Source organism: Argopecten irradians, chromosome 10 (genome assembly GCF_041381155.1).
Source record: "Argopecten irradians isolate NY chromosome 10, Ai_NY, whole genome shotgun sequence".
In the NCBI taxonomy this organism is placed as follows: Eukaryota; Metazoa; Mollusca; class Bivalvia; order Pectinida; family Pectinidae; genus Argopecten; species Argopecten irradians.
In genome coordinates, this window is record NC_091143.1 from 37,132,291 (window position 1) to 37,145,388 (window position 13,098).

A 13,098-nucleotide genomic window follows, 5' to 3' on the forward strand; every position below is an offset into this window, starting at 1 on the left:
CCTGTATCATGTAATGACCAGTAAGATGATCCTGTATCATGTGATGACCAATAAGATAATCCTGTATCATGTGATGACCATTAAGATAATCCTGTATCATCTGATGACCAGTAAGATAATCCTGTATCATGTGATGACCAGTAAGATAATCCTGTATCATGTGATGACCAGTAAGATAATCCTGTATCATGTGATGACCAGTAAGATAATCCTGTATCATGTGATGACCAGTAAGATAATCCTGTATCATGTGATGACCAGTAAGATAATCCTGTATCATGTGATGACCAGTAAGATAATCCTGTATCATGTGATGACCAGTAAGATAATCCTGTATCATGTGATGACCAGTAAGATAATCCTGTATCATGTGATGACCAGTAAGATAATCCTGTATCATGTGATGACCAGTAAGATAATCCTGTATCATGTGATGACCAGTAAGATAATCCTGTATCATGTGATGACCAGTAAGATAATCCTGTATCATGTGATGACCAGTAAGATAATCCTGTATCATGTGATGACCAGTAAGATAATCCTGTATCATGTGATGACCAGTAAGATAATCCTGTATCATGTGATGACCAGTAAGATAATCCTGTATCATGTGATGACCAGTAAGATAATCCTGTATCATGTGATGACCAGTAAGATAATCCTGTATCATGTGATGACCAGTAAGATAATCCTGTATCATGTGATGACCAGTAAGATAATCCTGTATCATGTGATGACCAGTAAGATAATCCTGTATCATGTGATGACCAGTAAGATAATTATGTATCATGTGATGACCAGTAAGATAATCCTGTATCATGTGATGACCAGTAAGATAATCCTGTATCATGTGATGACCAGTAAGATAATCCTGTATCATGTGATGACCAGTAAGATAATCCTGTATCATGTGATGACCAGTAAGATAATCCTGTATCATGTGATGACCAGTAAGATAATCCTGTATCATGTGATGACCAGTAAGATAATCCTGTATCATGTGATGACCAGTAAGATAATCCTGTATCATGTGATGACCAGTAAGATAATCCTGTATCATGTGATGACCAGTAAGATAATCCTGTATCATGTGATGACCAGTAAGATAATCCTGTATCATGTGATGACCAGTAAGATAATCCTGTATCATGTGATGACCAGTAAGATAATCCTGTATCATGTGATGACCAGTAAGATAATCCTGTATCATGTGATGACCAGTAAGATAATCCTGTATCATGTGATGACCAGTAAGATAATCCTGTATCATGTGATGACCAGTAAGATAATCCTGTATCATGTGATGACCAGTAAGATAATCCTGTATCATGTGTGATGACCAGTAAGATAATCCTGTATCATGTGATGACCAGTAAGATAATCCTGTATCATGTGATGACCAGTAAGATAATCCTGTATCATGTGATGACCAGTAAGATAATCCTGTATCATGTGATGACCAGTAAGATAATCCTGTATTCATGTGATACCATGTAGATAATAATGTATCATGTGATGACCAGTAAGATAATCCTGTATCATGTGATGACCAGTAAGATAATCCTGTATCATGTGATGACCAGTAAGATAATCCTGTAACCTGTGATGACCAGTAAGATAATCATGTATATCATGTGATGACCAGTAAGATAATCCTGTATCATGTGATGACCAGTAAGATAATCCTGTATCATGTGATGACCAGTAAGATAATCCTGTATCATGTGATGACCAGTAAGATAATCCTGTATCATGTGATGACCAGTAAGATAATCCTGTATCATGTGATGACCAGTAAGATAATCCTGTATCATGTGATGACCAGTAAGATAATCCTGTATCATGTGATGACAAGAAATACTGTACATATGACATAAATAATCTGTATGTGATGACCAGTAAGATAATCCTGTATCATGTGATGACCAGTAAGATAATCCTGTATCATGTGATGACCAGTAAGATAATCCTGTATCATGTGATGACCAGTAAGATAATCCTGTATCATGTGATGACCAGTAAGATAATCCTGTATCATGTGATGACCAGTAAGATAATCCTGTATCATGTGATGACCAGTAAGATAATCCTGTATCATGTGATGACCAGTAAGATAATCCAGTATCATGTGGTGACCAGTAAGATAATTATGTATCATGTGATGACCAGTAAGATAATCCTGTATCATGTGATGACCAGTAAGATAATCCTGTATCATGTGATGACCAGTAAGATAATCCTGTATCATGTGATGACCAGTAAGATAATCCTGTATCATGTGATGACCAGTAAGATAATCCTGTATCATGTGATGACCAGTAAGATAATCCTGTATCATGTGATGACCAGTAAGATAATCCTGTATCATGTGATGACCAGTAAGATAATCCTGTATCATGTGATGACCAGTAAGATAATCCTGTATCATGTGATGACCAGTAAGATAATCCTGTATCATGTGATGACCAGTAAGATAATCCTGTATCATGTGATGACCAGTAAGATAATCCTGTATCATGTGATGACCAGTAAGATAATTCCTGTATCATGTGATGACCAGTAAGATAATCCTGTATCATGTGATGACCAGTAAGATAATCCTGTATCATGTGATGACCAGTAAAGATAATCCTGTATCATGTGATGTCCAGTAAGATATTCCTGTACGGTGTGATGACCAGTAAGATAATCCTGTATCATGTGATGACCAGTAAGATAATCCTGTATCATGTGATGACCAGTAAGATAATCCTGTATCATGTGATGACCAGTAAGATAATCCTGTATCATGTGATGACCAGTAAGATAATCCTGTATGATGTGATGACCAGTAAGACAATCCTGTATCATGTGATGACCAGTAAGATAATTGTAATTATGTATCATGTGAATATCTCTAAGATAATCCAGTATGATGTGATGACCAGTAAGATAATCCCGTACCATGTGATGACCAATAAGATAATCCTGTATCATGTGATGACCATTAAGATAATCCTGTCTGGTCTGCCACGCGATTATGTTATCAAATATTTGGTTATTCCAGGTTGTTTTTGCTGTGACAACAGTAAAATATCTTAAGATAATCATATGTGTCAGTGTTTCAGCATTTACAGAAGGTACAGGTTATGATTGAAAATGTAGGAAATGTATAGTAATCAGATAGATATGAGGATAGATTAAATCTCTCTAGACTCATCACTGTACTGGTCAAATAAAATGGAAGAAATGCTGAAGTTGCTTGATATGATTTTCTTAAGATATTTTCGTGATAAAGACTGTTCAACAAAGAATACAAGGATAAATGTTTGTTTTTGTAAACTTTTAATTACAAAAATAGAGAATAGTTATAACAATTTCAACAGGGTACCATATCTACTTGCTGTTTTAAGTCCGTCCCTAAAACCTGCCCATCAATACAGGGACCCTGAATTCTAGCATCACCATGTAGAAACTGCCAAAGCACAACACTTGTACTGGGATAGGCTGACTCTCTCCGACCTTCGACCCCTTCGGCAAGCCTAACAGAGAAGATAAGCCATATAAGTACCATTCGTTTCAAAGAACAGGTGCCATTACACACCGGAGAGCTCCAAGAACAGACCTGTAATGAAACCCGTTCAGTGAGCTCTTGGACTGTTAGTGAGCTCTGTGACTGGTGCAGATGCCTGTGACAAGCTCTTGGTACAGGTGTCAATACATGTACAGTGAGAGCTCTCACAACAGGCATAGCAAGCTCTAACAATAGGCCTAGCGAGCTCTCACAATAGGCCTAGCGAGCTCTCACAATAGGCCTAGTGAGCTCTCACAACAGGCGACACCATCTGTGTACCTGCCATCTAAGTAATGCTCTGAGCAACAAGTGCACAGACACCTGTACATTGCTTCCTTCCAACATGATCTGTTGTTTTGGAAGGTGACGCATAGATGGATTAATGCCACCTCGGAATCAGTCAGTGTTACACCTGATAATGATTCCTAGCAGGTGGAACTTCCTACAGATTAACAGTGCACCTGTGTAAAACCTGCTGTCTGATAACAGACAATGGCCGTGGTACTCGAGGGCCACCTGGAGGAACAAAGGGGAGATAATCAACCTTGGATAAAGAGAGCTATGATCAATTGTCTGTTTGATATGAACCTAGTGTTGTCATTCTGTCAGGGGGAATGTATATTTGTATCTAAACTGTATTAGTCAGGAGGACAAACCGGCCAGTATCAGCTTGCTGCCATTTTTTTTTGAACAAAGCATAAAACAATGTCCTAAAAATTTAGTACATTTTTGTAGATATTTTTCTCTCAAAAAATTTGGACTAGGAATTAAAGTTAAACACAAAATGAAAATCATCTGTGATAAATCTTATTTTTTTTTTTTTATTTCTTCTATTTTGAATTAACTTTTGAATCGGCAATTATCCTGACAGTTCAAACAGACAAATGATACTTTTTGATGGCTATAACATAATGAGTTGTGGACAAACCTACAGTTGTTAATTAATATATACCCTTGGACATCTTTGAAGGAGAAACCTATTGACTAGAAATGGCACACCTTACAATGTGTCCTTGTCGAGAAAATGAACGACAATTTTCTCCTATAATAGCATATACATAATATGATGTTTTATCGTCATCATCCTAATCATCATCATCATTACATCATTATCATCATTATTATGCTCGGAGCTTGAGCTGAAAACACGATGTGTTGATGATAACAATAGAATCCACAAGCACAATATCTGCTATGAACAGGAAAGGTGATAATTGGACTATTTCAGCACATGAACATGTATACCCCTTGGCGCACCCCAGACACACTTTTTCCCCAAATACTATACATACTAAATACTATTCAGATACAATTACCCCGTGGCGCACCCCTGTCAAACTTTTATCTATACATACTGTTCCACTTTGCACAATGACACTCCTTTCTTTCCATTTACACAACATGTACACAGTTAATTTACAATGGATATGAGAGGGGACTGTCCTAAGCAGGCCCTGGGAGAGGTATATTTTGTTACTTTCACTTTACCAGTATAATACATGTAACTTATGGAGAATTCCTGGATTTCAAGGAATGACCAGCTTTTTGTGTGTAGTCACGATCAAAGTGATCAAATCATTCCCAGACAATTTAAGCATTTTACAGATGGTATTTATAGTGATCTTAGGTAGTAAGCTATACACTACAATCCTTACAAAATTCTTGGAATTTCACCTGTATGTTCTGGTCTCAAAAAACTTTTGAATTCATGAGCATAATACAAGTTGCATTTGTAAGTGAACGCTGTATAACATGAATGACATATTTAGACGGAAATTGAAATGTTACAACATGTTACATGCCGAGTGTGAAGTTAGGAGGCTGATTACGATGAATATTATTGCAGAATGTGCACGTCAAGCACACCAACACAGGATCATTTATTAGATCAGAACATGAGTTGTATGAAGGATGAATACATTAAAAATGTTAACATTTAACGAAAGCTGACATTTATATGTGTAAATTTCCTGAATGTATCTACAATGCCAACCGCTGGTAGACATCAAAATGTTCACTCATCAACATGACGATAGATGGACTTGCTCTCCCCTGAACACACATTTGGAGTCTTCTAATTCATAGACTAGAACAGTCCACTATGAAGTTACAGGGGTGTACTAGAACAGTCCACTATGAAGTTACAGGGGTGTACTAGAACAGTCCACTATGAAGTTACAGGAGTGTACTAGAACAGTCCACTATATGAAGTTACAGGGGTGTACTAGACATTCAGGAAAACAAATGCAATACTGATCTTCATAGCAATGTCATTACAATTTAATTGTGGACATACGAGCCAAGAAATTTGATAAAACAGAGGGGAAAATCTCATTTTTGAACAAATGATATCCTACATGAGATAGGATTTTAGAATGGGCATGCATACAGTGTCCTAGTAGGACCATGACCTGAGTGAATTGTTGTCCATCCATAAAAAACGCTAATGAGATAACAACACTGAACATTAAACACATATATATTACTTATCTACCTGATCTGCCCATATTGGGTCAACGACTTGATCAATACGAATGAAAAACAAATTCTAAGTGCTCTATTGTCACAGGTTGACAAGAATTTGTTTGAAAGAGAATGTGCTGCAGAATTATCCCCCAAAAGGAATGAAAGAAAAAATAAGAAGGTATTCACATACAGTATTGTTGAATATCTACGTAAAACATTAATAGTACCTCTCTTCTATTGTTCGTCCTTAACTTTCATATTTACCAACAACATTTAAAGTTCATTCAGCATCCAGCAACAGTTGCACCACTTAATACGCAATCACAACACGAACCGTCCATCTCGGTACAAACGACCTTGAAAAGTTTATCAACACAAGGTCATGTCTGCAGTGACCACCTGAATGATCTCCACATCAATATATATATACTATTTTTTTTTGCTGGAGGAAAAAAGTTTATGAAAACAACATGGGGGAAATGGTCTAAGATATTTACACAAGTTTGATCAGCAATCACAGGGACTCAGGTTTGGGCAAGACAACTCCATCTACTTCTACGTGTCCTTCTCCCCTCTATAATACACGTATATTCATGAGGTAATCATAGCACTCTGCAACAGGTTATTAGTTTGTTTCCATGATGATCACTTTAAGTAACCATGGGAACCGCTACCACATGAAATCGGCCATTTTTAATCGAGAAGAAAAGTAAATGGAAAGATTTTCTGAACTTTCTTAGGTGTTCACAAGGAACTGGATTTCATAGGTTGGACAATCGCAGACAATGGTATGTATTGTCCAGAATGTTGGTGGACTAAATTGTCACCGTGAGCTAATATTACTCGCTCTGTTGGTCCATTTAACGCCCTACTGGTGTCGTCCTTGAACTATCAGCCAAATTCTGTCTTTTCAGAAAACAACACAAGTTTCAACCAATCAGGAGCGAGCTTTTATGTGTGTCCTGACAGGAAGTGAACACTGGATTTCACCAAGAGTTCGGGCAAGCTCAGTGAAACACTTGCGGTGGCCTAGGAGATCTGTTACTGGGCAGTGTGCCGTTTAGAATATAACTTCATATAGTGTGGCCTTCTTGTCACCGGAACCCGTCACGATATATTTATCATCTGTTGATATGTCACAGCTCAAAACCGATGAAGATTCCTTTGACTGAAACAGAAATTGATTAAAGTCAACAATTTTGTTCATAAATTCCTTAAACATTTCCTCACCACTTAATTAATTAACAATTAGATATCCTTTTTACATAAAGAAGATCCAAGAATGTTGGTAAATGTGATGTACATCAAACTTTCTGCAATCACCAAGGCAACCTGAGGGCATTTTCTGCTTAAAATGTTTTTAGAATGTTGTTCAGAATTATGCATTTGATGAAGGTTTAATATTCATGTAAGAAATTTACATTACAAAGATCTTTAATGCTAAATGATAGATGAACATTACAAAATTCCTTTGACAAAATATGGTTATCTGAAATACATAAACATGCCTCATTTACAGACATGTGTGTTAATATCAATTTTTCTTTTTTTTGCCTGTGCAAAATCTTGCGTTAAATTCATGAATTTCAATATTAAAGATATCCTTTTTCTGGTGAATTTAAGAAATCATAGGTAAAAGAAATTACAATCAGATTTCTATTAGCAATTATTGCATTGCCAACTTCATGGTACATTTTAATAGTAAATGCCTCCCCTCCCCCTCCAAAAAAAAAAAAAAAAATATATAATGCTTGCTACACAACAACCAATGTAAATATCACTACTAGTACCATTTTTACTCCTGGTACTCCTGGATCCAATGCCATTTTAATTCCTTTTCCTATATTATTCTTCAAAGCATATGCTTCTTCTAGATTTTTTGATAGTGATCTGTGAAAACCACGGGCAGCCCAAATGTAATCACAAAAATCACCTAATAATAAATACTAGGCATTCTTGTTTGATAACGTGCCAACTTCTTCTAGCATTTACTTCGCATTAAAATAAATATCACCCTGCTATCCTATATTCAATCTCACAGCCTCTTACCAAGGCCTTGTAATCTACCGCTAACAATTAAATTCAAATGCCTGAGATTATACATATGTTCATAACTATGTATAAACATCTCCGTTTCCCTTATAATGAACCTGCGATTTATACACAGCTATTTGCCAGCTCTTCGTTGCCGTAGCACCATACAAATTATGATAGATGTTGCTTCCTAATGTCGAAGCACATCTGTAAATTTTCCGAATTTCAAAACCCTTCCCCCAAGTGGCTAATCATTACAGCATTAACCCTGCTGTCCGTGGGTTGTGTTTTAATTTAATCTTGGTATCGCGGGCAGCTGTGCTCGGTTACAGCGTGAAGGCGGTGTATGTTACCGTGTAGAAATGCCTCCCGGCTAGGTCTATATTTATGAATGAAGAATTGTTAATACTGATGTTAAAATTAGAACTTTTTACTACAAATGTGCTTTTCTTGTCTAATGTTTTTAGAATAATTCAATTTCAAGAGAACATGCCTAACATAGAGTAGACCCTGGTCCCAACGATTTCAACAACTGCCATTAAAGTCTTATAATTGTCTTACTCCCAAAGTGAAAGCAAGCACTCGGTGTAATGATTTTGGAAAGCCTGCGACAGCTGTGCAGTGCCTCACTTTGTAAGGCGAACCATGTGGGCCAAGTACACTCAGTAAAATCCTTTCTATTTTGAGCCCGCACATATCGTCTCACCGAGTATAGACACTGGCCTATCACACATCTAGTCTCACCACATTTATTCTTGTGAACAACAATCAATAATATTTAAGTTATATTCAAATAATGAACCTGTACCTAAATGACAATGTTAGATTGTCTTCACAGTTTATATGACTGGTTTACTGCCCACGTACCTTCACCTATTTATGATTTTGTCTCGCGGTTACATAAGTTGATACATACCTGAAAGATACTAGCGCCATATGGGGTACGCCACGCATTCAGGAGGTTGTCCTTGCCGGTACTGACGAACCACTTGCCACAATATGCAAATTTGAGTGAGAGGACGCAGCTTTCGTGGAGATGCAGCTGATATTTGTCTGGTTTACTACAGTGTAACACTTCAACGTTACTGCTCTCCATACTGCAAGGTAGAACATTACACTGAATATATACTGATTACACAGAATATCACACTGATAATATATTGATTACACTCCATACTGCAAGGTAGAACATTACACTGAATATATACTGATTACACAGAAAATCACACTGATAATATACTAATTACACGCCATACTGCAAGGTAGAACATTATACCAACTATATACTGATTTCACAAATATCACACTGATAATATACTGATTACACTCCATACTGCAAGATAGAACATTATACCAACTATATACTGATTACAAGGAATATCAAACTAACATACTGATTACACTCCATACTGCATGATAGAAAATTACACTAATTATATAGTGATTACACAAATATCACAACTGATTATATACTGATTACACAAATATCACAACTGATTTTATACTGATTAGACAAATTCCATACAAAGCTGTGCAATAGAGGAGGATGGGGGAAGTCTGGTGAGAAACAAAATACTTGTTGATATTTGAGACACTAGACACAAGAGGACTTGTAATCCAAATAAATCAAGTAGCTTGGTGTGCATCTAATACAACACAAAGAGACAACAACAACCTTTGGTCAAGTGGTAGTTATATGTTCCTAAAATTCCTGACTTTGAGAGGCAGCCCTGAGAAGGCGGTGATCCTCTCTTTCAGGACTAGTCTAGTAAGACAGTACCCAAGGAAGAATATCTGGGAAGGAAAGTCATGCCCCCTTGTTAAGGACTTACCCTACAGCTAGCCATTCTCCGGTAGGACAGTACCCAAGGGAGAATATCTGGGAACTAAAGTCATGCTGTTGTAGCTGTCGACCCTGTAAATAAACAAAAAACATAAGTTATACAAACAATCTGAATGAAAATCACTGGAATTTTAATGAATTATCTGAAAAGGGCGGAATGATATGGAAACAGTACAGGAAACATCAGGATAGACACCGTAACATATCATCAGCATCATTAAACATCAGTAAACATTAATAAAACATCAGTAAACATTAATAAAACATCAGTAAACATCAGTAAAACATTAATAAAACATCAGTAAACATTAATAAAACATCAGTAAACATCAGTAAAACATCACTAAACATCAGTAAAACACCATTAATCACCCAGTTCAATTCAATGTTTTATAAAGGCCACTAATTATATCAAATTATTCACTTTGTACCAAGTGACCTGTTATCAGGCCTTATTGGTCCCTTATTTGTACCAAGTGACCCCTTGACCCTTACTTTTACCAAGTAATCCCTTGACCCTTACTTGTACCAAGTGACCCCTTACTTGTACCAAGTGACCCCTTCACCATTATTTGTACCTAGTGACCTCATTATTAGAACTTACTGACCCCTCATTTGTACCCAGTGACCCCTTTTTCTTACCTCCCTAAGGTCCCAGGAGCGGACAGTATTATCTAGGCCTCCAGTCCATAACTTGGTGCCGTCAGGAGAAATATCTATACAGCTAGCACCATCTGTGTGGCCTTGGAATTGTCTGGAAAAGGATGACATGGATTTTTATTGCACTTCAGAGAACTCTAAAGGCCACAACAAATTGAACAGTAAATACAGGCTGTATCAATAGAGATCACTTTTATTGTTTGAAATCTTTTTCTAACAGTTTGATAATTTTCTTTTTTAAATGAATTATAGAATACATTCTTCTAAAATAAAAAACAAAATAAACAAATGGAGAACAAAATATGATCTCTGAATTGTTTACATTCTTCAATTCTTTCCTTTTTGTACATCTGCCTCCTCCCTCATTTGATTGCCAATTAACTCTCGTTAAAATTAACAAAGTGAGACTATGATAATAACATTCAATGCATTGATTTTACAATATTTGTTAACGCCAGTTTGTCAGACTAAGTGATGTGGATACCTACCTTACGAGGGTTTGATTGTGAAGATCCCAAACTGCTATGTTACCGTCGCTACAACAACTAAAACAGACTTTGGAGTCTGGACTAATGGCTAGGGCGTAACAGGCGGGCGCACTCGAGGTCAGCTCGGCTTTAATCCGCGGAGTTGGCTGTCAAAACAAGAACAAGACTATTAATTGTCAATCAATATAAATGAATTGTTTAAAGATGCTCCACCGCTGACAGAGCATAAATGATATTCATAATTTGAACAATAATTGGTGTTAAATCGTGTATATATATGTCTAGTTACCACAAAATATAATATAAAATAATTCATTTTGCCTTTGGTACATGCGCAATCAGTACATCATTCCATAAAGAATATAATGCAACGGAATTTTTTTGGGATGCAATTAATTATTTTCGATATTTTAAACTGGAAGTAAAATTAGAAGCTCAAACTTTTCAATGATGGTAATGGTGTAAAGTAAGTAACTTTTGTAACTGAAGAAAAAATATTAAATCGTCTGTTGCTGTTTTTGATAGTGAAAAAATACCATTTGTCAGCGGTGGAGCATCTTTAAGCAATTTGAATTATGTGTACACATAACATGAAATCTGCTCAGGAAACAGATTTGTTGGACATGAAGATTTATTATTAAAACAACAATTAATATCAAGGTCTTCCAACTCAAAGCTTTTTTATACAGTTAAGACATTTTGTACACACAAAAGAAGACAATGTTACAAGACATAGTGCTTTTATTTCGTTACAATATATGGATGAAATGTTAAGATTCCCACTGCCTTCATGTTGTTTTTTTAATTTCATGGGCAGTTGCTGGATTCTTGAGATGGAGCGAAGATCTTACTGGATATTCAACATTACGCTAAGATGTTACTGTATTCCTTGACGACCCCTAGCGTCCTACATTCAAAGGTCCCCTCAGAACACTTATTGTACCAATCTTACTGCACTTTTCTTTTGAGTTATCAGGAAGTCAGATTTCAAGAGAGAAAAAAAATGTTGTTGACCTCTTTTACCATCTTGTTGACCTCTCAAGTACAAATCTAAGCCTTGCAGTGCTCCTAAAGCTAGCAACACCTTCTCTATATATAGGTATACTAGCCTAATGGAGAACGACACGCAACATATGTACCAGAATCTCTGATCACTAGACTTAAATCACTAGATCCACACAGAATGCCTGGTAGTCACTTAGGGTACAGTTCCGCAGAAATGTCGTGACACAGGCAGACGGCTTTGTCACGACACAAACTGCCACTCAGTCTAATCAACCAATCAATAATACGTTAACAACCTCGTACACAACAGTCAACCAATCAGAACCCGTACTTACCTAAGGTACTTGGAGATTAGTTACTATGGAAATACAGAACCCTGGAGCCTTAAGACCAACTCAAAATTTCTACGGACAGTTACCTGTAAATCTATTTAATTATATGTCTACCTGGAAAAGCGAGATATAATTATGTGTCTACTTGGAATATGGAAATATAATTACGTGTCTACCTGGAACAGTGAGATATAATGAGGTGTCTACCTGGAATATGAAGATGTAATTACGTGTCTACCTGGAATAGCGAGATATAATTAGGTGTCTACCTGGAATATGGAAATGTACGTGTCTACCTGGAATAGCAAGATATAATTACGTGTCTACCTGGAATATGGTAATGTACGTGTCTACCTGGAATAATATGATGTTAATATGTGTCTACCTGAGATGTAATCATGTGTCTACCAGTAATAATAAGATGTGATTACATGTCTACCTGGAATAGTGAGATATAATTACGTGTCTACCTGAAATATGGAAATGTACGTGTCTACCTGGAATAGCAAGATATAATTACGTGTCTACCTGAAATATGGTAATGTACGTGTCTACCTGGAATAGCAAGATATAATTACGTGTCTACCTGGAATAATATGATATAATTACGTGTCTACCTGGAATAATATGATGTTAATATGTGTCTACCTGAGATGTAATCATGTGTCTACCAGTAATAATAAGATGTGATTACGTGTCTACCTGGAATAGTAATTA

At 36.4% G+C, this 13,098-nt stretch overlaps 1 protein-coding gene across 3 annotated transcripts in view; it reads right to left on the reverse strand.

Annotated features, from left to right (window-relative positions):
* Positions 1 to 3,307: 3,307 nt before the first annotated feature.
* The window catches only part of LOC138333815 (transducin-like enhancer protein 4), a 38,782-nt gene continuing 28,991 nt past the window's right edge, over positions 3,308 to 13,098 (reverse strand). For all 3 annotated transcript variants that reach the window (XM_069282427.1, XM_069282430.1, XM_069282428.1), the window contains 5 exons: positions 11,045 to 11,190; positions 10,539 to 10,650; positions 9,886 to 9,968; positions 8,970 to 9,150; positions 3,308 to 7,187 (listed from right to left, as the gene is read on the reverse strand). In XM_069282427.1, coding sequence (XP_069138528.1) covers positions 7,080 to 7,187; positions 8,970 to 9,150; positions 9,886 to 9,968; positions 10,539 to 10,650; positions 11,045 to 11,190 — 630 coding nt within the window. In that variant the 3' untranslated portion in view covers positions 3,308 to 7,079. The remainder of the gene's footprint in view (positions 7,188 to 8,969; positions 9,151 to 9,885; positions 9,969 to 10,538; positions 10,651 to 11,044; positions 11,191 to 13,098) is intronic.